The sequence below is a fragment of the Larus michahellis genome, chromosome Z, assembly GCF_964199755.1.
Source record: "Larus michahellis chromosome Z, bLarMic1.1, whole genome shotgun sequence".
NCBI lineage: Eukaryota > Metazoa > Chordata > Aves > Charadriiformes > Laridae > Larus > Larus michahellis.
In genome coordinates this window covers 71626479-71654152 of record NC_133930.1, presented here as the reverse complement: position 1 = coordinate 71654152, position 27674 = coordinate 71626479, and the positions used below count along the sequence as shown (strand labels likewise).

Genomic DNA, 27674 nt, shown 5'->3' with positions numbered 1-27674 from the left:
GAAGTTTGTTTCAGAAATTTTGTTATATTACTTTTTACAAAAAGAGCAGTGTTAAGTAAGTGACTGATGCTAAAGGACTCTTCCTGAAGAATATGAACTGCCCCCTCCCTCTCTGTAATGCTGCAGAAAGAAACAATATTTGTGACTTTTTAGCACCCGCATCTGTTGTTGCTATTTAGAAATGAGTGAATTATATTTGAAAGCTGGGTGAAGTCTTCACAGCAGAGCAAAAGGGATGCCGAAGTCTTCACAGCAGAGCAAAAGGGATGCCAAAGTCTTTGTGTGGTTCTCATGTAAGAGTATTTAGTGCCCGTGAGCTCCCTGCTGGCTTCTGCTTTCAGGGATAACCAGAGGGGGCATCTCACATGAGCACAGGCAGTGTGCGGCCTTTAGTCCCCCTGCTAAGAAGTCCTGTCCACGGGAATTTCTGAGTATGGAGACTTTTTTATTATTTAATTAATTAATTAATTTTTTTTAGACTTTGGGAAATCATTAGGCTTCAGGGAACTAGCAGGGCATAGTATTCATTCCTACATGTGTCACAGCAGAGGTGCACAGTTATAGGCTAAACAGTGGTTGCTTGCTCTGCTCTCCATGAGCTCTGCATTTGGGGCAAGGTAAAACATTCCCCCTACAGTGCTGCTGCTGTGCTCAGACCCCAGGGCAACTGACTGCGCTATCTTGCCCCACACCGTGGGAACAAACGAGAGGAGACCCCCCAGGAATCAACAGGGCGGGCAGGTGGGTGCTGCTGCTGGCCCATCTGCACATTGCAGGCAGACTCCGTAACGCTGGTCACAGGTGCCAGCCCTGAAACCAAGGATGGGACCTGCATCCTGCAGCTGCTCTTGCCTTAAGCAAAGGGCTGGGGAAGGCAGTGTGCTAGAGAGATGGGGGTGAAGGGCACAGATGTGTGTGGCTGCAGGGCTTAGGGAGATGGGGCGGCCCTGGAGGATGCAGAGGGCTGGGCAACACAGCTGGGAAGAGGGAGCTTGTAGGTGGCTGAAGGCATGGGACAAGGCGCTGGCACCTGGGAGCTAAGGAAGCAGCAGTTGTGGGCACAAGGATGAGGCAGCTCCCTCCAGCAACCAGTGAGGGCTGTTTGTGACCAGCCATGGTCCTGTGATCCTCCTGTGGTTGACACCACACTTCTAGCACCATTGCTGAAAGGTCTGCAGTGGGCTGGGGGGTCCAACTCCTCCCTCATCCTTTTAATCCCTCTTGGCAAACCCCACCACTGCCAATGCTATGCAGCTTTAAATGTCCTCATTTGTCTGATGAGCACCGCAGGACCACAGCCCTCAGCTGACTGCAGCTGGTCTTTGGCAGAAGGAGGGAGGAAAGGCCACTCACTCAAAGGACCCAGAGACCTCTTCTGCACCTGCAGCTTCTCTAGTGAGAACCAGCCCACACCACCACCCCTTTAAAGTAAGACCTCCAAACACCAACTCTCCTTTACATATCACAAAAGTGCTGTCCCTTGGCAGCCCCAGTGCAGCCTCCCGCTCGGAGCGGGACTATCCCCAGCACCAGGTCAGGGCAGCCGCGGCTTTGCCTAGCCACCCGGTCACAGGGCCAAGCTGTGAGGCAAGAGGGATGCATGAGGATCACTTCGGAGCTAGAGGTGCCTCTGAGGCTCAGTTGCAGAGTGGTGTCCCAGGGCAGAAGAAAGCGGCCACAGGAGCTGCACCACTGGGTCCACGGGTGGGAAAAGAAGCTGGCAGTCTCCCATCCTCATGTCATGTGGAGGGGCAGCAGAAGAGGTTGTTCCTAGAGCTTAATAGGTGGCTTCTCCAGGGCCAGATAAGCAAGAGTTTCCAAAGTCTCTCACGAGCATTAATGCATGAGCTTCTGGCATGAGTGAGCAGGCAAGCAAGGGGAGCCTGAAGAAGCGCAGCAAGTCTATCAATAACTGTCTGGTGATGATTAGGGAATTGTGACCACCACAAGCCAGGGAAGTCCCTGCTGCTTGAAGCATCAATTTTTCCCCCAGCAAAAACCCTAGGAGTCTGCTCCCGTTGCCAGGGGTGCAAAGAGCTGCAGGCCAGCACCCTCAGTAACCACCTGTGTCCGTGCAGAGGTTTCTGAGCTCCAGCTCCAGCTGTTTAATTTGGACATCTCTCTGATTTACCAGCTCACGTAGTCTACGGATTTCTTCCTGTTGCCGGTAAAACATCTGCAAAAGCTGTAAGAAGAGTCACTTTTTACTTTCACATTTTACACTTAGAAAATGCAGACTTAACCTGTCAAATACCACCAGTCCTGTCACATCACTTCCAAGAGAAACAGCATCTAAGGAGGAGGTTTCAAACATACATACTGAACATCAGCAGTGCTCCTGCTGTTCCCTAGCCTGGGCTATGAGTGCTGGTGTTTCTCAGCTGCTTAGTAATGCTACATCTGCTTAATTCAATGAAAAGATCAGAAAAAATAACCTTCATACCATTGATCATTCAAAAAGCGACTACACACAGAGTATTTGGAGCCTAAATTCCTGGATCTGACACATCTCCTACTCTGACCTTGGGCAAGTCCTTTTACTTGTCTTTTTTTTTCCTGTTGATCATGCTCCGTCGTCTCCAGTTGGGACTAGCATGGCCTTTCACTGTGCACGCAGCAGAGCACGCAGCTCTGCACAGGTTGCTTCTGTAATTTTAGAGCACCAGCTCAGAAGCGCACAGAAGAATATGTTTTTTCACACCACAGGGAAATTCAGCTGTGGAAATTTCTGCCCCATCAACCTGCAGACGCTAAAATCTTGCAAGGCTGAAAAGGGGACCTGAGCACGGCTATGGGAAGGAAATCCTTCCAGGGTTCCTACAGGCAAACAAGCTGCACGTACTCAAAAATGTTCTTGAGCTGCCAATGATGGGGAGCTCGCAAATCACCACAGAGATCTACCACTATACAAGCTTCGGTTACAATACAGGGCGGGGGTTGGCCATGGCTGAAGGCAGGTCATGGATCTGCCAAGACCTTTTCTGGAGCCATTCCCAGGAGCAGGCTGAGACCAGCAACCAGCCTCAATGGCACTGCACTGCCAAGCTGTCCCCCAGCAGTGAGCTGCCAAAGCAGGGGCAGAGCCAGCCCCTTTCCCATGTCAGGGTCCACAATACTGTCTGGCATTTAAGACTACATGGACGCCCCATGGGCCAAGGCAGCAGGGAACACCTACTTCTTCCACAGACATCTCTGCTGCCTCATCAGGCTCTCTGAGTGCAGCTCTCATTGAAGCATCATATCACATAAACGCCCTTCTCTTCTCCAGAATCTGGAGGTCACAAGGACCTCCTTGTCTGCAACCAACCACCAGGCAGGCCTGTGCCACAAGATTTACTAAGAAGCGTAAATACTGATTGCTCTCTCCTTTCCAGATCCCCTCAGCTGGGGTGCTGCTGGGCCACCTTTCTGCTTCCCATGTGGCAGCCAGGGCATGCAGAGCTCCTGCTCCCATGCTGGCAGAGCTCACACTGGCCCAGGCCTGCAAAATAAACCCTCCTCAGATTCTGTCACCTTGTGAACGGCATCTGCCAGCTGACTCTGGGCTTCCCCCCACAGCCCCAACCCCTCACCCCAAACATTCACACCTCATTTTCAGTTTTTGGTGGTGGACACTCAAATATGTCGAAGCCATTGGAGAGGCGCATTTGCTCATTTTTCGGCAATTTCTCCTCCACTTTCAGCTGTTTTCTGTTGTCTCCAATGTCACTTGACTTCTGCATGCCCTCCAGTGGCATCTTTCCTCCCCAATCCTGGTGCTGGTTCAGGTCAGTAGTTTTCACGAGTGGCTCTGGCTCAGGAAACTGTGGTAAGGAATTCACAGCTCCAGAGCCTGGTCTTAAGGATACCAAGAGGGGCCCTAGGGAGGGAGGCAGGTGACAGGTTAGCACTCACAATCTGTACTCAAAAAAACAGCTATAAGCAAATTAATTCAAACAGCCTGCAGGGATGAACACGGAGGCACCGGGAGCAGCTTTCAGAGTTCACAGCTCTGAATATTTTAGCCACAAAGTTATTTTAGCTTACAGCCATATTTGTTATGTCTCTCCTTCTCCTCCCTTCCTCTCTCTCTGGCAGTTAAAGGCCAGACAGCCAGTGGCAGCTTACCCAAGCCCTGGGGATCTGAAGGGTTGGGGAGCGCTCCGTGTGCTGACCTTTGTTGACTCCGTTCAGCCACTCTTGTGCTGTCAGTGCTGGCTGGGCTCCTGTGGTCAAGGGGTAGATGTCTTCCTGGTATGACTCCGACTGCAAGCAAATAGAAGTCAAGAGTCACTATGTCAGTGAGGTTTTGGCTTAGATGGACCATACTGGATTGTGGTGGAGAAAAGAAATTTTTTCCACCTCAGCACAGTCGGTGTCCTGAACACTCACCAGCATGGCCATAAAATCTTCTCACCTGCCCTGAATCTCTCTCCTCCTCACCCCAACTCAGAGCAATTGCATCTGAAGGCCTATTTTAATTCCTGCCAGTAAGGTCTTTCCACTTTCAGACAACAGACTGGGGGAGGTTGGTGACACAGGCTAACCCAACTCCCATGAACTCAGTGTGTTCCTGAGGATGAAGAAGTGGAAACGAAGGATGGACACAAGTCACAAATCATCAGCTGATCATCAGCTGACAAAAATTGGCCAAGGAGATAATACTGGGGGAACATGCCTGATAGGTAGTTGTAATAAGCATTACCTCTGCTGCTTCTCTGAATTCAAGGTACTCATACCTTCCAATGTTTCTGGAAGTACAGGGCACAGTGCTGACATTTACAAGGTACCTTTACTCACACGGTCACATGGGAGCTATCTTGGCTAGCTACAGATTCATTACAAGGGTCATTCTTTAGCCACACCAGCTCTGAGACTTACTTCTACATCACTATCAGTGTAATAAGTCATGTCTTACGTGCTGCAAAACAACTGTCCGTAACAAACGTGCACCCACTGGGTAGAGACCCTGGAATCCATTGTTCCCTTTTTCCCAGGGAGATTCTTCTTCCTTCCACAAGGAGATTTTCATGTCACTCAACATCATCCCCAACCTCTCTCTCTCTTTTGTCATTATGTCAAACAGATGCCATCAACTGAGGAAGGTTACAGACAGCTAGTTGACCTGACAGTCAGAGAGACCCCTTGTTGAACCTAAGCAGAGCAGATTGGTGAGCATGTCTTACAAAGCTGGCCATTACACAGAGACTTAACTCTTGAGTTACCCAGACAGGCTTTCTTGGCAGGGCTGCCCCACAAACTGAGCTTTGTCCTTTAGACTAGGAGAGAGAAAATCCCTTGTTCTACGTACTCTCCTGCCCCCCAGAGTCATGGAAAGGAGGCACTGCCCTCTTTTTCACTGATATTTGTCCCAGACATGAACTGAGGTTAACTTACCCGTCGAGGCACAATCATGGAGATGGGCTCAATCAGGCTTTTAGTTGGGATCAGTTTGTAGAAACGGAAAATCTCACAAGCTGACACTTCAAGGCCTCTCTTTGGCATCATTCCTGGTGGGATAGTATAAAAGAAAGAGGGTATAAATGTCCCTAGGGAAGTTAACATCATTTGCCATGGAAAAAGGGTCACCAAACAACAGAAGTCACAGCATCAGCTCCACAGCAGCATAGTCTGAAATCTGCACCCAAAATTGTCTCAGTGACACAAATGACAAGACTAAGTATTTTTTTTTTCTGTCAGGCCACGGAGTTACACACAGGGTCTGTGATTCTCATCCTAAGCCTCCTGTTCCTTATTGATCCTCATGCGCTGCAAATAGAGTTACCATGACTGAGCAAAACGGGCAGGTGATACCACAGGATTTGACTACCAGGATCAGCAGGAAGGGATTTCAGGACACTTAAACACGACCAGAATACCTATATGGGTCAGGCTGAAAGCCCTTCCAGCCCAGCCTCCCTGCAACACTATCACAAAGCACAATGAAGTATGAGCAGGGTGTGAACATCTACTCTGACAGACAGCACCGTTTGTGTTTCAGGGACTGGACACACAAGGTCTCCAAGTACCTGTCAGCCTCAGTGGATTTCTCTCCTGTGAGCTTGTACAGTCCAAAGCCTACAACCATGTAAATTCCCTTAACAAAAGAGATTGCCTCTCCTTGGAGACTACTAATACCCCATGACTTCATTAAAAAAACAGATTCTGCGTGAAGGACTTGCTCCTTATATTATGCATTCATCTAAATATGAATCTAAATTCCACTCCTCTACATTGTACTTTGTTTTGGCAACTATTGTGCAATAATCTTAGCAGTATTTTTGATCAGCAGACCAGATCAGGTTAGGCAAAGAGATTTGATTCACTCAGGCTTTTTAAAAAACATTTGTACGCTTACTTTTCATGGAATGATTTTTAAAGAGACTATGACATTAAAATCAGGATATTCTACATTGGAAGGATTATAAAAGCTGAAAAACTGAGAGATCTTCCAGTTAAGCTTTAAGTCATTTATTCCTTTCCAATAACAGTTTTTTGAAGGAGACCTGCAGGCACAAAATCTAGTGCTGCTAAATATCTGTACCAATGTCCTGGAAGAAGGGGAGTGTCCACAGGTAGTGTGGAGGGGTGGCAAATGGTCCTAAAAACATGTCAGTGTATAGAGGAATACGGCTTACCAGATAGACTGGAGAAGGTTCAAGAAAGAGCTACCAACAAGGTCTGAGGGCTGAAAGCCAAATTCTGTAGCTTGAATGAGTTAAACAGTGGGTAGTATATGGACAGGTTTATAAGCAAGGGTCTCCCACAGAGGAAAGGTGCCCTAATCACAACCAGAGGAAATGGTCTGAAGCTGCGTCAGGGGAGGTTTAGGTTAGATATTAGGAGGAATTACTTTACTGAAAGAGTGGTCAGGCACTGGAACAGCCTGCCCAGGAAGGTGGTTGAGTCACCATCCCTAGAGGTGTTTAAGAAACGTCTAGATTTGGTACTTCAGGGCATGCTTTAGTGGCAGAGATTGTAGGGGTTGAGTTTTTTTGTGTGTATGGTTGGAATTGATGGTCTCAAAAGTCCTTTCCAACCATGAAGATTCTATGATTCTATGATTCTAAATGGAAATGCCAATACAGGAGAAGGTAGGCAAGTGATAAGAGTGAAGGCATTAAGATGTGGAGCACCCATTACCAGAGAAATCCCAGAGCAGAAACAATGTCAACAGAGTTCAATGCCAAAAATCTTGGAGCAGATTCACAAAGGGCAAGGAGCATCCTCCATCTTTAAATGCAGACTATCCTCCTTTCTACCTTGACTAGGTATGTGAGAGTGGACACAGCAGCAGCCAGTAAAGCCCATGCCCTGCTGGTCAGAAGGGAGCCCTCCAAGCTCTGACCCTGTAATACCATCTGTGCTATATAGGTGAGTTGGGCCAAGCTGACTGTTGTGCACCTGTAAACCTGGGCGGAGACTGGAATCTGACCCACTCTCTTTATTTTGGATAGTCCTGGACTCTGACACCCTCTAAAACAAAGAAGCCACCACGCTTTTGTAGCATTATATATATGCTGCCACTCACCAATTCCCTTCTGTGGTAAATGAGAACGGTATTCCATCAGGTAGTTCAGGTATGGTTTCTCAGGGCTTATCTCATAGTACCGTATATTTCCATCACCCTAAAGGCAAAGAAAATGAACATAAGCCAGGCTCTGCTGTTCAGAATGAGAGCCTGAGAGGAATGCCTGGCCCCAGAAGCCATGCAGGGTCAAGAATGAACCAAATATTTTCGCCCAAATTCCTTTGAGGGAAGGTGAGGGCTCTGCAGTGTACCTCCCCAGAGTAAACATGGTACGTCTCCAGTGGAAAATGTGACCTGATGCTGCAGCACCCTCAGGCCCCATCCCACCAGCCCATATCAGGTTAACATGCTTCAGGAGCATCTCTGACTTCAGCCTGATGCAACACAGGGAGAAGAATCAGACAGGACGGCATTTGCTGACATGGAAAGCACTTACCTTTCCCACAACGTAAAGCATGTGTGTGTCTGAGTCGTAGAAGGGAAACAGGAGTCCCGAGGAGCCATCCAGATCCTCCTCCAGCAAAGGCACGGAAAGGTCATTCTGGGCAGGACAAAGGAAAAACAGGCAGCTGCAATCACCTGTGAGTCACCTCAAGTCAGGGACACCTTACCTGAACCCCGCTGGCAGCAGCATGTGAGCACATCTCTGTAACGATCCTAGGCCACGGCCAGCTGCCCTGACCCACAGCTTCTGTTTAGATGGGATAATGACCTGGGTGGATGTGGACCTCAGAAAGATGCCCGCCGGGCAGTTCCTGTGCCAATGTCTGTCCCTAAGGAGGCTGCACACACCTGGCCTCACAGGCCCTCCCACTGTATTCTCAAACTAAGTGTGGCCAGCTCCTCCAGCATCTCTGAAGGCAGTGAAACCCTAATGTGAGACCCATGATGTGTCAGAGCACTGCTCAGCTTTGTGGAAAGCCTTCAGACAGCAGCACAATGCTTTGCCTCTCACATATGCAAAGAAGCCATGTCCAAACATAGCCAAATGGCAAATGATAAACCTGGTCTACCAACTTTGTCTGGTACAAAGGGTAACAGCACAACAAAGAGGCAGAAGATTGTGCTGCGAGGAGGTTGACACAGAGGGACAAAGTGAGATGCTGACAAAGAAAAAGCATTTCACTGCATATGAGAGGGGTAGAGAAGAGCAGGGTTTTGTAAGGCAGCCATCATGATAGGAGATCATGTCTTAGAAGTGACCAATAAGTACTACCTCAATACTCTACTGTCAGGAGTCATCAGAAATCAAAAACACTCCACACCTTTTTCTCCATTGAGGGCTTCACCTGAGTAGGCTCTGTCTAGAGCTCATTTCTCTTTCCAGCACCAGTAACAATTTGACAGCAAGACCAGTAACAGCGTCTTTTAAGTCAGAGCTACAATGACGACCCAAAGGTCCTTTGAATTATTTCTTCCTGTAGTGGGCACAGCATTCTCTTTGTTTGGTGAATCTCTATGCTGAAAGCTTTGAGAGCTTCTTCAGAAACTCATACTCAGTTAACAGTGTCACAGCAGTAAGACCTATCACCCATTAAGAATTTGACAGATCACTTCTGAATTGCTGTTATAAACCAATTTCTAGGTATTTGGCAGGAGAACGGTTAAAGTTACAGCAAAAGAGAGAAAACCAAAGCTGGTATGGTTATGATTGTTAGTCCAACTCACTTGATCCCATAATGCAATTTGCCTATTGTTCCACCGAGATGTTCCAGTAGAGAACAGCTTTTTCATGTTTCCAAGGAACAAGACTTTATTGACTCTGTGAGACTTGTAGCTGGCTTCCTATAGGAAGAGAAAGGACATTGCATAAGACACCACCTGTTGCACAGACACATTTAATGCTACATGAGACCTCTGATTCAGTCACATCTGAAAGATCTACTCAGCCTGGCTCAACTACAGTGAGTAAGATTTCATGGGGATACAAGAAAGGTGGCCTTCAGGGCCATTCCCAAAAGCTCAATCTCTCTAAATACTGATTCACATGTTTCCAAGAGGGCAATCCCTATTAGTTGTAGGCAGGACTTTCTGCATACACAAATCCATGCAAATACCTATATGCAAATATCTGTGCAAATAAAATGCAGTCAGCTTCATCTTAACAACAGATACAAAGTACAAGCAACAAAGAACAACCATGGCAGTGGTACAAATGTACACTTGCATCCACCTGTCCACCTGATCTCTACAAGCCCTCCCAAGGCGTCCCACAGAGAACTGCAGGAGGGAGCTATGAAAACAGCACTTCGAGAATGGTTTCCGGGAGCAAGGAGCATGGTAGGAAGATGCAGAAAGCCTGCTTTCAACAATGACAGCAAGTGTTCCATGAAAAGTAGAAGGCAATAGCATCATCTGCTGCCTTGGGCAATGCAGAGCACAGATGCGTCTTCTTTAATGGCAATGAATCTACACAGAAGACACTACCTAGAAACACTCCAAGGGGTGAGACCAGCTTGACCACAAACCTCTGAACCCAACCTACTTGTAGGACTGTTCCTGCACGCGGGTCTATCAGACGTATCTTCCTGTCCCTGCAGGCTGTGGCAAGGAGACTGCCATCTGTGTTGAATGACATGGAGAGGACCACATCTTTGTGAGCATCAAGGATCTTCACGGGGTTTGAGATGACAGCTTCCTTGGTGTCAAGGTTCCAGATCATTATCTGGAGCAAAAGAAAAAAAAAAATCAGCCCTCTGCTGCCTGACCAACTGGGGACTTTGTGTACCCTATTCACTTCTTTCTCTCTTCTCTACACGTATAGGTCTTATCCATCATAAGTGGTTGTTCACCTGGCACTTACTTATCAGGGGCACAGTGTCTGCTCAGAATGTCCAATATTCTAATTTCCTTTACAACCACACTTAATACATAAAAATCGCCAGCCTCAATGCAGATATTTGCACTAGCACAAGAATGAAACCAAACACAAGTGCATTGCATGCTGTATCCAATCCAGTAAAGGAGAACAGCAGAGTAGACTGAAGCTCATTAGAAGACAAGAAAATTAGCAAGTCCTTTTGAACTTGTAGCAATACCCTTTTGACTTTGGGGTCACCATGGAATTTCCCCCTGAAGAAGGCTTCTGAACTATTTAGTATTATCTTACAGCTTGAAATTTAAACAAATTTCAAAACACGCTGCCAAACAGGGCGTTGCATGAGGAGAGCTCCACAGTGAACAGACCCACCTTGTAGTCATAGCCAGAGCTGAAGAGGATGTTATTAGCAGTGGGATGCCATTCAATGAGGCCCACTCTTCGAACATGTCCAAGAAGTTCCTTCTTCGGACTGGTAATGTTTCTTGTTAGCAAGTGCTTGGGGATGTCCCAGATTTTAACCTGAATGGCACAGGATGGATCTTTTTGAGATTCCTAAGTAAGGAGCTAATTTGGAACTTAACAATAACTATTATTCCCTTCGTATTATTATTCCCTTGGTAGTGAATAGGAGTGCTCCTGGCTTTACTAAGTGCCACGCGTTTAAATTCGTATCTTTAACTTTCTATGGGCCTGAAGACTCCTCTTTACCCTCCATCTGTAGCCAGCAGTCCTACCAGTTGGTTTTAACTTGCCAATCCAACCCTAACACCTGGGCAAACTGTCAGCACAATTACAAAATGTTATTCCCACAGGGAAGAAGTAAACCACAGATCTTGCAGGCCTTGCCTCCTAAGAAACTTTGAGCAGGAACAAGGAAATCTGAAATAAATCTCAGCAAAGAGTCCCAGAAGGTATGGTAACAGTGACTGATACAAGCAGTCATCCACTCAACACTACCGTGGTAAAAGAACTGAGAACTGCCCTGGTCAGATGACAGCCATAGTACTGTTTGCCCCATAGAAAACTGCACCAGTGCTGAAAACGACGCTTTGCAAACGACACAGCCATTTGTCAAAGTACACAAAACAGCACCCAGGTGGCCATATGGCAGATGCCCTGAGCGGAGAGACTGGGCAGCATCGCTCAACACTGGGAGTGTGCTGTCTCATAACAGGTCAACCTGCAGGCCTGGGTTCTTCTAGAAGGATGCTGCATGAAGATAAAAATCCTCTGTCCTCCTGGGGTTGAAGGAGACAATAGAGGAAACCTGCAAAAGGGGCTGAACCTGTGCAGGTAAAATGAAAGAATCTTTCTCACACTAACCCTAGAAGCACAAGTATTTAGGATGCTAACAGACAATTAACCCTTTGGCTCAATAAAAATTACTATGCTTGTCATAATTTTTCTAGGACTTAGCCTGAAGCAAAAGGGAAAGGATCTTTGAAGCAGATAGTTTGTGGAAATTAGCCACACCTCTCCAAGCCTCCTACTGTTTGGCTGATGAGGATCACACCTTTCTAAGCCAAAGAAGGAGAGGCACAAATTCTGTGACCTGCTGGGAAAGATCATAAGTGCTCTTCTTAACAGTGTTTAACCCACTGAGGAATGAAGCCCTTCAGAAACCGAAGGACTGTGGGGCCCTGTACTCCAGGTGAACTTCGGCAGCAGTAAGAGAAAGCATCATGCTCTACAGCTTCAAAAGCTACCACTGAAGGAATGGGGCTGAGAGAGCAGGAAAGGGAAAAATAGGTTGTGTTCACGCTGAGAAGAACTGCCTAGAATGAACCATTCATTTCCCATGCTATGAAATGGGTGGTGGTAAAAGCAGGGAAAAGCCCCTGGCTGGAATCTCAGGATGCATTAAATGGCAGAAATTGACAGTGCTTAGTGTACAGAAGAAGCAGGTCTGGGAGCCAGAACTGCCAGGCCACGCAGGAACAATCCATGAGCCACCTACCCTGGTGCATCTTGAAGAAAACCTGACAAAGCAAAGTAAAAGGCACAGCATTGCCCCTCTAACTGCAGGGGAGAAGATTCTCAGTAAGCTGAATTCATATGTGCCTGATGATTTGCCAAAAGGAACAGAAGGGGTACAAGAACAAGCTCGCTCCCCATACTGTTCAAACGCTCAGCCCCTGGCCGCTTGCATTGGCCTCAGTCCTAAGCCTGCCTGAGGCAGCAGTGTTCAGGGCACTGGGTGTTCACAGAGACTATCCATCCCCTCCCATGCCCAAAAGTACTGCTCTACAAGCTTCAGCTACACACCACTACAGATACCTGTTATGCCACCAAGGCAAGCTCCAGAAAGGCTGGCTAATGGCCAAGAAAACTCTGAGGAACATAGGTGATCGGAAATTTCTACCATCTTCACAGAAGCTTGTTGCCTTTCTCAAAAGTTTCAGGGAGATCCAGCCCAGTAGGAGGAATCAGAGGCATCCTTGCACACAAGGCAGAACAGTGGCGTATGCTAGTGCTCAGAAATGGCAGAGAGCACCAGGCCTTTAACAACAGACGGCACGGAAGGCTTTCGCTCTAATGTCCAGCGCAGTGGAAGTGGTAGATGCCTCTGGGATACCAAAAACTTCCTCAGACTTCTCTCAGGATAAAGTGGTGCTGTGGAGATGTCCCAACAGTATGTCTAATCTGAGCTCTCCAGTACAGGCCAGGACAAGTAAGACAGATGTTGACCGCATGGAGTGAGTCCAACAGCAGCCACTAAGATGAGGAGAGGACAGGAGCACAGTAAATCTGAGGGCAGCTGGAAAGAAATGAATTTGTTCAGTTCAGGAAGGAGAAGGCAAAGGTAAGCTCTTCTGGCTGCCCTTCAACTACTCTGCAGGAAGGCACAGAGAAGATGGAGCCAGACTCTTTGGAGGTGCACAAGGAGAGCACCAAAGGCAATGGACACAAATGGCAATATGGGCACCCCTTGGAGACCAGAGGAACTCTATTTTCCCCACAGGGGTACTCAACCCTTGGAATAAGGGCCCAGTGAGGCAATGGGATCTGTAGCCTTGGAGATTTCCCAATTCATCAGGACAACACTTGGAGCAACCTGATTCAACTGGCCTGCTTTGAGCAGGTCTTGGACTAAGTGACCTCCACAGGTCTAGCTACCAGGTACCAGGAAAGGCCAGGTAAGTCACACTAAGAAACACAGTCTGCTGTCCTCACTACTTAGAGGGGAGGGAAGAGGTGTTCCTACACTGTGTCACTTCAGGGGAACCCCTAAGATACCCCTTCCTGGTGCCAGGATGATGATGGGAGGGTAGTACAAAAAAGAGAGTACAGTTACAAACAGCAAAACTTCTCAGAACAACTTTTGGTGCTGAGATCAGTGCCAAGCTCAGTGTTCGCATTCTTTTGTCTGGAGAATAATTCAGTGCCAAGTTTCAGTAGAAAATTGGAAAAGAAAGCAGCCCTTCTGTATAAATCCCGACAACAGAATAAATATGACTCAGCAGCATGCCCTGGCAGGGATGAAAGCTAGCAACATCCTGGTCTGGAACAACAGGAAGATAGCCATTAGATGAAGGGAAGCAGTTTTCCCCTTTACTGAGCAATCATTAAACAACAGCTGGAATACTGCATCCAGTTTTGCACCTCCCAGTGCAAAAAAAGATGCTGATAAACTTAAGTGAGTCCATTGGAGGCCACCAGTAAGCTCAGGAGGAGAAAGTCCTGTGAGGAGAAGCTGAGGAAGATGGCCTTGATCAGCCTGGAGAGGGGACAGCTTCAGGGAGATCTGATGGAAGTATCTTCAATACTTATAAGTTTACTGACAAAACAGAGCCGGTCTGTCTTGAAGCGCAGGGTGGGAGAATGGGATACAGCAGTCACCAGCTACACTGTGGAGGTTCTGAATGCATGTAAGGGAAAAAATTTCTCCATGGGAGCAGTGAAGAACAGGAAGACGTTGCCCAGATAGGTGGTGAAATCTCCATCCTTGGAGATTTTCAAGACTTAGGTCCAGAGAGCTGCACAGGAGGTGGAGGTAGAGACCACCCAAGCTCCCATTCAACACGAACAGCTCTGTGATTCTGTAACTACAGCACGAAGCTTCAAAGCTGATGCTCATTCCTCATCTGAGGCTCAAAAGAGAAGTCGTGGTGGCACCTTCCTGCCACAAGTCCTTTCTGAGACAGCATGAAAACCTGGCATACGGGTTGCTCATAGGCAGCCGAGAAACTGAAAGAAGCCTTCAAAAAAGACATAAATATCCAAAGAAGCAAAGGCAAATTACTAAACAGGAAGGACAATTCAAAGAGTCTCGATTTCCAATTCAAGAGTGATTTTTGGCAGAGCTAAAATGGCAGAGGATGTTCACCAAGACAGGGCTGGAGGAAACAACAAAGAAACCTCCCTTACACTGTGTGGCAGAGGGTGAAAATACCCAGTGGGAGAAAACGCAGGTGGTACCTCTAGAAAAGAGCACCGTAGTTAGTCAGATGTCCGCACCACCACATCACACTTTTGACAGGACATGGAAAGCAACCTTTCTATGGGTAGATATGGGCTAAACTGTCCCTTACAAACATGAACTGAATCTTTCAGTTCCTAATAACTAGTCTGTCCCTTCTCTGAAGTAAAATATGTGACTGCATCTTAATTATACTAACTTCAGCCAAACCATTTATTGCCTAAAACTTAAATCTGATGTGATGTATTTGGTATCTTTCTACAGGTTTGCATTAGCATGAACCTTTGCATCTCTGGAGTCTTTCTGTAGTGTCAATAGGAAAATGCTCATTTCATTTATGCCTTTAGCAGAGTAGTATGATGCAGATTCTTCAGCTACCCCATAACTGATACAGCATGACTTTACAGAGTAACTGAGTGCAGGAACAAGCTCAAACTTGCTCTGCAGGGAATTAACCCAAAAAGCTGTCCCAGATTATGTAGTGTTGAAGCTTTTATTCTAAAGTAAAGGAAGAGTTTCACAGTGATTAAACTGGAATAGTCATTCCATTTAAAATTCATATTCTGTTTTTCTCATGCAAACACACCCAAAAAGATGCAAGCCCCCCCAAAACAGATCTTCGTCCTCACACTGATTTTGGTACACCACCTGGAAGAGATCACACAGGTCTGACCTCAAGAGAAGGACAGGAATCGTACCCTTACCTGATTTATTTTATAAATGTATGTATGTGCTTTCACATCTCTTTTATGGGCGTTCTGGTTTCTTTTTTATTTCTTTCCCCACAAAACACATTAGCCAGGTAATAAGACAGAGTACAAGTTGGTAAACTTACTGTGGCATCTTCTGAACATGAAGCTATTACAAAGTCATTGAACGGGTTCCACTTGATGTCCAGAACATTCCCTTTGTGCCCACATATTTTGGGATAATGTGGGTCGAGCTTGCCTGTCTGGAAAAAACAAATATCATCAAACCTAAGGTCAGCCATGGAATTACAGGACATTTTCAAGGAAGTTCCAAGCCACCTCCAGTAAGAAACCTCTTTCTGCTTGTTACACTCCAAATGCTCTTGGTGCTCTCCATCTGTTGAGAATGGGGTTTTGCTGTCCCTGCAAGGCAAGTCTTCACCATACCACTGAAAAGAAAGGAAAGGAAAAGAAAAGAAAGGAAGTCCTCAGGCCTTCCTAAGTACGCACTGCTATCAAGAACTCTGTACACATGCAGCAAGATTGGTGACGTTAGAAGACAGTATCTGGTTCAGACATCAGAATAAAACTTAGAAGGTAAACACCTATGAATGAGTTGAATCTTCCATATGTTTTAAAGATCTTGAGAAAAAAAAAAAAACCAACAGAATTTCTTTCAGAAGACATTCCTTATAAGTGGAGGGGGGGTGGGGGGAACCAAACGTTTTAGCTTTCACTTTTTTAGCCCTATCAGCTGGCAGTTATTTTATTTTTAAAGCAAAAAGACATTTGTGACACAAATTATAAATGCAGTTTTTCTTTCAACAAGCTGTCTATTTCGCTCTGATAGTGTTCAAATCCAGCCATTCACCGGATTCAATCAGCATTACAGGCTCTCAAAAAAAATGACATGTTTGGGCGGCATCTTCACTGGCAAAAACCCTGCACAAAGTGCACTAAGAAGCATTGAGGGCTTTGTGCCACACGGAGGCTGTGTTGCATCAGGATAAGCTCATTCTGCAAGCACAGTCTCTGCTACAAACTCAAGTTGGTATATTTATTATGTGTTAGGAAGGCTGCCGGGGAATTTATTAACATTGAAGCAGCACGTGCTTCTCCCTGTCAGGAGTAGAAGTACGGAGAGCTCCAGGAAACACTGTGCAGCCCAGACATCTGTCCAAAGGCCAGTCACCTAAGGAGAGAGACATGGTGATGAGCTCGTGATACATACCTGCTTACTTTTATCCCACCTGGAAGAATCGTAAATCAAAATGAATGCAAATGTGTGCTCTCCTGGAAAGCAGACACTTCCATTGGTGTACTCCCTGCACTTCTCCAGAGGTGGGCCTTAAGAGCGCACAGCAGAGGGGAATCAGTGCTGGCCCTAACCTGGATGTAGCTAGGATGTAATTTTCCCAGCCTTGAAAATTTGTACGGTTTTGAATGCAGAACAGGACTCAATGTGTAACTATTCTAGCTTCACTGGAAAGTTTGTCGCACAGACTGGGGCTAACCTGCTTTAAACTGAACACCCAGAGGGCTTTGAAATGTAAAAGACTGTGCTTTTTTAGACTACAGCCTAAAACAATTCCCTTTTATAACAGCGACAATGCAAAGTGACTTGGGAAGGCAGAAGAGAGATAAAAGGCCTTTAATAAGCAGCGTTCCCCCGCCTACGGTGTCCTTTTGTAGGCTTCAAGGCTTGGTTTCAAGCTGGCAACTCAATGGGCTGGGCAGCCAGCTCCACAGGGATCCCTTGATCCCTATGGGAACTCCATCCCCTCCCAGAGCTGGCTGCCTGTCTGCTCCCCACTCCATCTGGGAGACTCCCAGGCTGCCCTGAGCCTGCTTTGCCTGCCCCATCCCGCAAGGCTCTCCTACTCCCACATCCACAGCAGGCTCAACTGGCCCTGTAGCCCTTGTCATCCCGGCCACCAATCCCGCCTGCCTCACTGCAACCCTGCAGCCCTGGGACAGAGCAGGACCCACTACACGGGAACCCCCAGGCTGACAACAAACATATGTGACAGCCAGAGCTGTTAGTCTCAGACACACATCTGCATATGGAAGTAAAGGTCTTTGTGTGCAGGGGAAATTTCATTCCACAGATCAAAAACTATTTCAGTACCTAGATGCGTTGCCATTCAGACAGAGGTACCTGACTTCCACAGTTATTTGCAGTGCTTTAAAATGAGTAATTTTTCAACCACTTGCTTTCTAAACTCCCATCATTTTTGAAAAGTAGCCAAACTCGAAGTTCCTTGATGAAAGCCACTTCTAGTGGGATGGCTGTTAAAACTCTCCCAGAAGATTTGTACAGGGCGGATTACCATGAGATGGGGCAGCCCCACCTCTCAAGGTGTTGCCCAATGTCGCATCACAGCACAGCACTCACATTCGGCATCAGTTAGGTAAGGCCTGAGGAGTCATCACAGGTTTCATTTCATATTTCTTGCCCCAGAGAGAAGGGAGCAGGGTTTGTGTCTCGGAGGTCTAGACAACCACAGATGTCTTCCGTTTCACACCTGGTGCTGACACATTGAAAGGCTGGAGACTGCAAAGATTTGGACACAAATATCTCCCTGTCTCTCGGGACTTTGTTCTCATTTTGCTATCCCTTTGCTTTATGCTGCAAAGGAAGAGACAGATGCAGTCTCAACCAAGTCTGGGCATCGGAGAAGGAAAAAGGCAGACCTTTGTCTTTGAAAGGAAGGCCACAAAATTTCTCTCTTATGCAAGATCCTTCCTTGGCATGCGATTCACGCACTTCCCCAACACGTCTGTCTCAGACACCCATCTACACCCAGGCCACACTGTGTGAAAGCAGCTCAGCTCCCAGTTACAGTCACTGAGCCCATGCCTCCTTGGACTTGCAAGATTTACAAAGGACTCAGTCTGTCCTGGGCGCCCCGCAGCCCTTGTGGCCACAGCCACGTCCCTCCCTGGTGAGATGCGCTGCCGTTCCCCACCCAGCTGGCTTCAATGGCACATCTTCACGAGGACCTAACTGACGCATCCTACAACAGAAGACCATTCTCCAAGTGGTGGCAAATATTCAACTAATTCCTCTTCAGGGTGAACGCAAAGGCCTGCTGAAAGGAGGGTATCTACGGCAAAGAGCTCTTTCCCTACATAACCCCTGCTGCTCCCAACCCTACCTCACGCTCTGGCTCTCAGAGAGGAAGAATGGTGCAGACGGCAAGAAGTGCTATTTATTCAAGGAGAGATGAGAGAGCTTGGTGCCCATAACTCAGCAGGAGAGGAGCACAACAAACAAGCAAGGGGGCAAGGTTAAACGGAGCAAGGTTGAGCCTGCACTCGAGCACGTCCTGAGGCAGGCAGCCCCTCCAGGAGCACACACAGAATGAACCCAAAAAAGGACTGGAGGGACAGGAGCAGCTTCCGAAGCAGGTTGTTCAGCTCCTCCAGAAAGTGCAGCCCTCCGTGTCCTGGCTACCATCTACTTCTTTGGCTAAACACATTCTGGCTCTTGGGCTTTTCCTCCACACTATGGAATGCTTGGAATGTGGCTGCTCCCTCTGAATCCTGTCAAAACTAACCACAAATCGGCTGTCCATCATGAGAGGGCAATACTGTCATAGGCAGATGTCTCCAGACCGGGCTGCCTTCGGTGCCCTGGCAGCCATGGAGACAGGCCAAGAGCCCAGTCTACCATGGGTCACCACCACAAGAGCAGGTGGCAGCCACAAATACCACCAGCAGAAGCACAAGTTTCACCAGGTGGCACCAGTTTGGAAGTGTATCATGAAAAAAGGTAACCGGTGTCGCAGCCTCCAGACTCAGTGAACCCCTTTCTGTGGGTGGCTGAGGCAGCTCTCACCCTCAGGATGGGTCAGGAACAGGTATTTGGAGAACAGCTGTATGAAGCACAGCACATACAGATCCTTTCCATGATCCACCACCAAAGGCCAACCCTCAAGGGACTTTGTGAACGAGGGGACCTACATCTGAACAAACACTATTCAAAAACCACCTCTTCTTCATAACTCCATCCTGACTGGAACCCCCTAATTCCAGAGCAGTGAGATCCATATGTGAACTTCAGAAGCATTCACATCTGCTGCTAATGGTCTCCCTGGTCTCCCTGGTCTCCAGGATCCCCTTCACCACACAAATCCAGAAGAATTGCTCCTTGCACCTCTTCCCCACCCTCTTCACAGTTTTATATATTTTACTCATTTGTCTTTTTTCCCAGACTGATTGAGGCCTTACCGACTAAGCCCTTCCTCCCATGAGAGCAATTTCACATTTTCATTGATGTACTTTCATTATCCTTTTGTGTATCTTGTAGTTCTACCATGCCTTTGACTTCTGCAAGCAGTATTTCAGATCTGGGTGGAGTATCTGAGCAGGTGTTAAGAATGGAAGAACTGCTACTAAAGACTACCCAAGCTGAGAAGAGGTGAGAAGACAGAAGATTAATAGTAAGCAGTGCAAGCACCTTCAGCTCATTTTGCCAGCTCTTTGAGAGCTGGGTCCCACCCCATGTCCCACAGTCACCAGCTGCCTGCTTATAGATGCAGCTCTGTGATAAAGACAAGTTCCTCAGCCTCAACAGATCATGGTCGAGGGGGCAGAAGTGACTCAGTCAAGAAAAACAGGGTAGTGGTTAATTTTAGGACTGTCTCTGAACAGCACCAGCTGTGAAGGAGCTGAATAAACAAAGTCTAGAAGGGCCGGCACCTGTGCTAGGTTCTTCAAGCATAGCCAGTTCACTTTCATCCTTAGCAAATATACATTGAAAAAGTGACATTGCAGTAACACCATCAATTAACTTTTAATTAAAGGCTGAACTTTTGCCTTTCATCTGTTCTGCCCTGATTCCAGAGAGCTCATAATCTAATATTGAAGTTAATCCACATTAGTGCATGCCTAATTTTTCTGAAGTAATAAACATCAGACAGCCAGCTTCTCCCTCTCATCAGATCCTTAAGTCATCAAAACCCATAAACGTGGGATTTGCTTCTGAAAGGGAAGTTTTTCAGCATCAGTGTTTGAAGCTTAAGAGCTTCATTGCCTGATAACTGTGTCTCCATTCTTTCACAAAGCAGAAGGTAGAGCAAAACAAACCATATTCTCCTTTGGTCACAGATGAATCCATGCCACTAAAGCACCTTTTAGTTTTTGCCCTCTGTGTCTATTAACTGCTTTTTTATTTGCAATTTCTTCTAGGATACAAACATCTGAGCAGCGCAGTTCCTGCTGATTATACCAAAAAGGCAAATGAAATATGAAATGAAGGAGGACGTTAAAAAATGCAAGCAGTAAAGACATACAAGTAAATACATCCCAAGAATCACCTGCCAGGGCATCCAGGGCCTTTTCGATTATTTTGCAATTCAGGCAACAGCATTAACTGAATATTGTTTGTGCATCTATCTCCCTAGAAAGCCCAGCTCTCCTCCAGCCTCTCGACGCGCTTGTGAAAGCCTGCTCGCCTCGACAGAGCTCACCTGGTGGATGGGAATGACGAGGAAGGCCCCCCCACCCGCACACTCGGTCACCACCGCAATGAAGTGGGGGTTCACGGCGCAGAAGTGGTTGTCGTGGACGTTGCGGGTGATGGGCACACAGTCGTAGCACTTGTCCTTGCTGGCAGCTTTACCGTACACGTGGCGGAACTTGGAGCTGCGGTACTGTGGGTGCCACGACATCTGCAAGGGGAGAAACACAACATGCCATGACATAAATGTAGAGGAATGCACTCTGCAGAAGCAGCAGTAAGTGTCACTATTTGTGAAAGATGCATAAGTATCACTACTTGTGAAAAAGAACAAATTAAATTAGTGGTGTGTCTGGGTCAAATCCGTGTATTTCCAGCTGTCCTTTAGGGAAGTGCAGATCAAAATATAGATGTACTGTTTTAGTCTTTATGTATCTGGGGAAAAAAAAACCCACTGGATTGCAAAGAGATAATATAATTTAGTAATTTCCTTTTTGGATTTTGTGGGATCACAATTCCTAAACATACAGATATCGGATAGTCAATCTATATCTTTATGGCAGCCTTCCAGTACTTTATAGCAGCCTTCCAGTACTTAAAGGGGGCCTACAGGAGAGATGGGGAGGGATTCTTATCAGGGAGTGTAGTGATAGGACAAGGGGTAATGGTTTCAAACTGAAAGAGGGGAGATTTAGATTAGATATTAGGAAGAAATTCTTTCGTGCGAGGGTGGTGAGACACTGGAACAGGTTGCCCACAGAAGTTGTGGATGCCCCATCCCTGGAAGTGTTCAAGGCCAGGCTGGATGGGGCTTTGAGCAGCCTGGTCTAGTGGGAGGTGTCCCTGCCCATGGCAGGGGGCTGGAACTAGATGATCTTTAAGGTCCCTTCCAACCCAAACCATTCTGTGATTCTATAAGGACTGGCTGTCCCGGCAAGGCTTGCAGACCTCTACGCCCTCTCCCCAGCACAGGGTCACCCTCCCCATTTGGGCTCCTCGCACCAACCCTCAGACAGCAAGCAGCAGCTGTGTTTTTCTCTGCTGGTCTTCACCCTTTTGGAATGACCTGTCTCTGCATCCATTGCACGTCTCTGATGGAGAGAGGAGACTGCAGGGGGGAGAAGCCTTCTCCCTCCAACACTAGCCAGCTGGGCTATGCAGTCCCTGTCGTGGGGGCAGGGCCACATGGCAGTCAGTTTAAGGGGAGATGAATCCCAGTAGCACAGACCTCAGGAAGCATGAATGATACAACATCATGGGTTAGGAAAGCTTGAAAGATGGCAAGTGAATGAGCCAGTCTGGATGCATGCTTCATTTAGCCCTGAGGTGGTTCAGACCAAAAACGAGTCTAAATTTTGCTCACATGAAGGGAAAAAAGAGGTTTGACAGATCATAGGAATAGTTACAGTCACTTGGGTTTTTTTTTCCTACTCAAAATGACGTTCTGCATAGCTGGTCTATAACTGCACAACAGCACTCTGACAGACAGCATTTTAAATGGTGTTTAAATGAGATACATAAAGCATGCTAAACACAAGAATCCCTTCCCACAGAGAGCAGTGAAGCTTAATGCAACTGTTGCAACTGATCTCAAATAGCAAACTACCAGTGTTGGGCAGAAAAGGCAATTCAGACTAACTCCTGTGTGTTCCACAAGACCTAGACAGTAAAACGCACATGGTAGGGATGGTGAGAAGACCCTACTGCCCTAAAGAAAAGAAATGCAGACCAGGCAAAAAGGTTATGGGTGAAACAGAGCCCCACAAAATCAGCTGGGAGTATGGGCAAAGACTAGGAGAGGGCTTGGTTTTCATCTGTTTAACGTGTATTTGGTGAATAGGTACTACCAGTGATGCTGGATCAACAATAGTCCAGTTTGAGAGGGGAACCCAGACAAGTAGCTTTTGAGTTACAGCAAGACTTAGACTGCTCACTCACATGGGTAAGTGTTTGAAGGGAAATATGCACTCAACAGCAGGAAGCCAAGTGCATCATCACCTGACAAACAGGCGTCTAAGCAATTCTAAACCAAAGTGTACCTGTTGCTGTCACAGTATTGCATCCTCATGGGATGATTATTACACACTAGGAATCTGTATTGCCTGATACTGGGCAGTCGAACTGGAGCTTTACAAGCACCCATCAACACCAGGATCCACAAAGCTCCCACCCCCCGTCACACTGGAAGATCTGGGCTGTGAATAGTGCTAGGACACAAGTCCTGTCCTATTCTCTGCCTCCTCCCTATCTACTGGCACAACTCAGTGCCAACCCCACCTTGGGCAAATACACATGCCTGTTAAAAATCAATTCTGGCAGAACTTGTTGCTTTCACAGTCATTTTTGTTGCTCTCTTTTGCATTGGTATGTTTTACCTACGTTAACCCTGCATTTGTCCATATTCTTAGCTGATTAAATTTCTTGTGCAGAAAACATTAGATGCAAAGGATCTCTGATACAGAGCAAGCTACCTACCCCAAACAAAAATGAAGAAATTCAAGTTACTTGAAAAAGAAAGCAGCTATCCTGGGAAGATAATCTTGGAAGAAGGGATGTTCACAGGCAGAAAGCAAGCTGAGGTTATATGCAATTGTCTGCCTCCCCAAACAGCCCCAGAAGCGCAGATTCTCAAACAGCTTCATGCTCATGACAGCTTTAGTGGTTAGGTTTACTCACACCGGGGTAAAAAAAATATCACTGTATTGTATGGATGCAGCAGTTCCTGGCTCCAAGGAACTTCTAGCTAAACTGCCCTTGGGGTGGGAGAGAGTGTGTGGTCCAGAGGTTCAAGGCTCCTCTGCAGAAAGGAGTCACCACTCCTTATTGCGATATCATTCCTATGGAGAGCAGGAACACAGAGCACACAGAGCAAGATATTGACATCCTATGCAGACTACCCGTAAAATGTTAATGGCAAATAAGGAATAAAGGAAATAAAAGTAATTAATGCCCAAGTTTGGACAGTGCTTAGGAAAGACAGCTCTCTCCTATTTCAGTTTGTAGAATTAAGGTTCAGCTGCCACAGGAATGGACTTAAAAGCACCTAGAATATCATAAAATTGGCAAAGACAATCCCAGCAGAACAGTGTCCCTTTTGACACGATTGCAGCCGTGACAGAAAGTTCAGCATTAAAAGAAAAAACTCTTGGATAAAATACAGCAAAAAAACAGCCTGAATAGGTGCAGCATCAGCAGACTGCGTCTGGTGCAGTGGGAGACACTGATCCCAAACAGAGCAGGCACGTGGACGTTAGGAAAAACTTGTTTGGAAGGAGTGTGGAGGAGTTCTTCTACCCTAGAGGTTGCTTGAGTGGTGACAGGTCTCCGTCCCTGGAAATCCTTTCATGACTTAATTACGCAAAGCCATATCCTCTTTGATCTGATGTTCATAGCAGTCCTGCTCTGAACAGGAGGCTGAACCAGAGAAAACTAAGGGCATGGTGCCACCAAACCATACCGAAAGCTTACGATTTACAACTGAAAAAGCTCACATCTTGTCATTGTTTGGGCTGGACTGGCCATCAAAACGTATGACAGATGCTCTCTCTATCTTCTCTCCCAAAGAAGAGAAGAATGAGAGAAAAAGAAACTTATGGATTCAAAAAGAAACTGAACTACTTTAACGAAATATTAGTAGTAAAATAATAAGAATAAAAGATAATAATATTATTAAGAAAACAATGAAATATATACAATATATACAAAACCAGTACCAAGCTCCCAGGATGACGATCACGTCACCAGCAGGCACTGGGAAAGTCCCAGATTGAACTCAGCGATGGACAGGAGCTGGATTCTGGATCTGGGTTCAGGAACGCACAGATCAGGATCAAAGGCAAACGAACAGACAGGGTCCTCCTCAGACACCAGCCATTGAAGAAAGAAGCAGACCCCTTTGATCCCTCAGCTTTTACACTGAGCATGATGCAGATGGGATGGAATACCCTGTTCGTCAGTTTTGGGTCGTTTGTCCTGCCCACTCCTCCCCACAGGTGCGACCCCTCTATGCTTTTCCACTTCCGACTGTCCAACTTAGTACAAACAAAGTTAGCTGACCTTGGATGTTACAGCAATAAGTATAAGCAAGAGCCTCTCTGCACACCATTCCTTGGTATTCACTGTAGACATCAGGCCTTATCTGCTAGAAGCAGATAGCGTGTGAAAAGCATGCCCTTAATTTCAGAAAGTGCCGTTAGTGAGAAGAGACTTAACTGAAAAGTAAAATTACTGACAAGAAAATTGGTTCTGTTTCACCTCAAACAAGGACACATCTTCACTAAGTAAAATAAGCCCCTGTGTGTACAGCCTGTCTGCTACAAGCCACATATCTGACAAGATGTGGTTCCTGAGCAAGAGACAATTTTCCAGCTGGCTGTTAACCAGAGCAGCATGGCCAGGGCTCTGACAGATCTCAGCTACTAGACAGTGCAAGCTATGGCACCTACAAGAAGAGCCTTGCAGAGGGAAGAGGTCACCATTCCTAGAAGTTCTCCATCAGAGCTCTCAACACACCGAATGCTGTGTTACGTATAAAGGTAGACCCGATACCGAACGCATAGGCGGATGTATCAGTACTAAAAGGAGTATAGAAACTCTTATCCACCAAGCAGGTCCTCAGTGCAGTCTGCCTTCACACAGCTTGCCCTGATCTTCCCTTCCACTGCTGTTAGGACAACGTAGGAGCCAGTCACAGGCCAGCAGTAGCCCTTTTCCATCAGCAATCCTGGCCCAACCTCTTTGCTCAGCTCCTGTGCTTGTGTGGCAGGACAGAAGGGGCCTCACTCTATAGCAGCAAGTCTCTTCCTTATTTCTTTCATAAAGCAGCAGGTTTTCCAGTCACTACTTTTCCCCCTCCTCCCTCTACCTTACTGTAAGGAAGGGGTTGGTTTATTCACTCCTTATCTGGTACTTAGAGTCACCGAGTTATGGAATGGTTTAGGTTACAAGGGCATTTAAAGATTATCTAGTCCAACCCGCTGCCATGGGCAGGGACACCAACCACTAGACCAGGCTGCTCAAAGCCCCATCCAGCCTGGCCTTGAACACTTCCAGGGATGGGGCATCCACAGCTTCTCTGGGCAACCTGGGCCAGTGTCTCATCACCCTCACAGTAAAGAATTTCTTCCTAAATCTCTCCTCTTTCAGTTTAAAACCATTACCCCTCATCCTATCACTACACTCCCTCATAAAGAGTCCCTCCCCATCTTTCCCATAGGCCCAAGGTACCCAGGTACCAAAAGGCCGCAATAAGGTCTCCCTGGAGCCTTCTCTTCTCCAGGCTGAACAACCCCAACGCTCTCAGCCTGTCTTCACAGGAGAGGGGCTCCACCCCTCTCATCATCTTCATGGCCCTCCTCTGGACCCGGTCCAACAGGTCCATGTCCTTCTTGTGCTGAGGACTCCAAAGCTGGACGCAATACTACGGAGTCTCACCAGAGCAGAGTAAAGGCTCAGAATCACCTCCCCTGACCTGCTGGCCATGCTTCTTTTGAGGCAGCCCAGGATGTGGTTGGTTTTCTGGGCTGCAAGTGCACATTGCTGGTTCATGTTGAGTTTGTTATCCACTAACACCCCCAAGTCCTTCTCAGCAGGGCTGCTGTCAATCGATTCTCCGCCCTGCCTGTATTTGTGCTTGGGATTGCCAAGTACTTCTACCATCTCGACCACCCTCCACTCTTCATTTTGCTAGATGCAATGCTGTATTTGTTCCTGGGAGAGACAATATGGCCCGGTACCCTGTCCACCCTCCAGGTCTGAAGGTGGAGCCTGGGGTCTGGCCAGAGGCAAGAGCAGCATCTCCACTCCTTCCTCCCAAAAAGGAGAGCAGAAAGCACCACAACATAGACAGAGATGGGTGAAAAACACTGTGGCCAGGCAAAGGGAGAAAGTATGGTTTTTACAGCATCTCCCATCCAGGTCTCAGAGAACCTGTTCTGGTGCAGCTGTCAAAAAGCTGGGCTTGCCTCTTCACACAGGTTTCAGAGAAGGCAGCTCTGTGAATGCTGTGTGGGAGATGAGGGTCTCCTCAGCTTAGAAGCATAAGGAGATGCCAGTTTCTAATATATCTCCTGCTCCCAGAAGGAGCTGTGGTGCGGCCTGAAGTGCCATGACAGGTCTGCAATGCAAAAGTGCCAGATGCCACTTCCAAACAGCTTCAATGAGACACAAGGAGAGACAAGTAGCAGCCCAGAAAAAGAAGAGGGAAATACCTGGACTGGGCAAAACACTTCTCTACAGGGCTATACTTGAGAAGCTCCTACTGTTATCTGCTGCACTCCCGTACCAGGCAGAGATAACTGGCCTTTCCTCTTTTATTCTCCACCCCTGCAAGATTGTCAGCTACTCAAAACAGCTTCCTCACAGAACAGAAAAAGCTTGCTGGCAGTGAGCAGAGATGCCCACTTGGGCCACCAGCAGCATTTCCCACCATTCACTCTTGGAAGCAAGCCCACCTTGAATCCTCCCTCATCCTGGGTGAGTCCTGCAGCAGAGCAGCCCCCGCCTTCTCCATGAGGCCCTTTGAGCTCCCAGATGATCCCCACACTACACTTCAGCTAATTTCAGATCAAACTAGTCCACCCAAGCCATGCCACACTGACACATTCCCATGTTCCTCTCCCCTTTTCCATGACCCACCCTTGCCTATGACCCTGACATTAGAATCCAGGTCCTCTCACTGCTGGGGGCAGGGGGCAGCGGAGGGCTGCAGCATCATCAGAGTTGACTCCATGGGAGCTGGCTGCAAAATCCTCATTAGAGCAGGAGGCAGA

The 27674-nt window shown here is 47.1% G+C and overlaps 1 protein-coding gene across 2 annotated transcripts in view; it reads right to left on the bottom strand.

Annotated features, from left to right (window-relative positions):
* Positions 1–476: 476 nt before the first annotated feature.
* CORO2A (coronin 2A) overlaps positions 477–27674 on the bottom strand; it is a 59225-nt gene continuing 32027 nt past the window's right edge. For both annotated transcript variants that reach the window (XM_074570543.1, XM_074570542.1), the window contains 11 exons: positions 20915–21115; positions 15587–15703; positions 10701–10850; positions 9996–10175; positions 9179–9295; positions 7947–8051; positions 7511–7607; positions 5377–5489; positions 4155–4245; positions 3588–3859; positions 477–2185 (listed from right to left, as the gene is read on the bottom strand). In XM_074570543.1, coding sequence (XP_074426644.1) covers positions 2054–2185; positions 3588–3859; positions 4155–4245; positions 5377–5489; positions 7511–7607; positions 7947–8051; positions 9179–9295; positions 9996–10175; positions 10701–10850; positions 15587–15703; positions 20915–21115 — 1575 coding nt within the window. In that variant the 3' untranslated portion in view covers positions 477–2053. The remainder of the gene's footprint in view (positions 2186–3587; positions 3860–4154; positions 4246–5376; positions 5490–7510; positions 7608–7946; positions 8052–9178; positions 9296–9995; positions 10176–10700; positions 10851–15586; positions 15704–20914; positions 21116–27674) is intronic.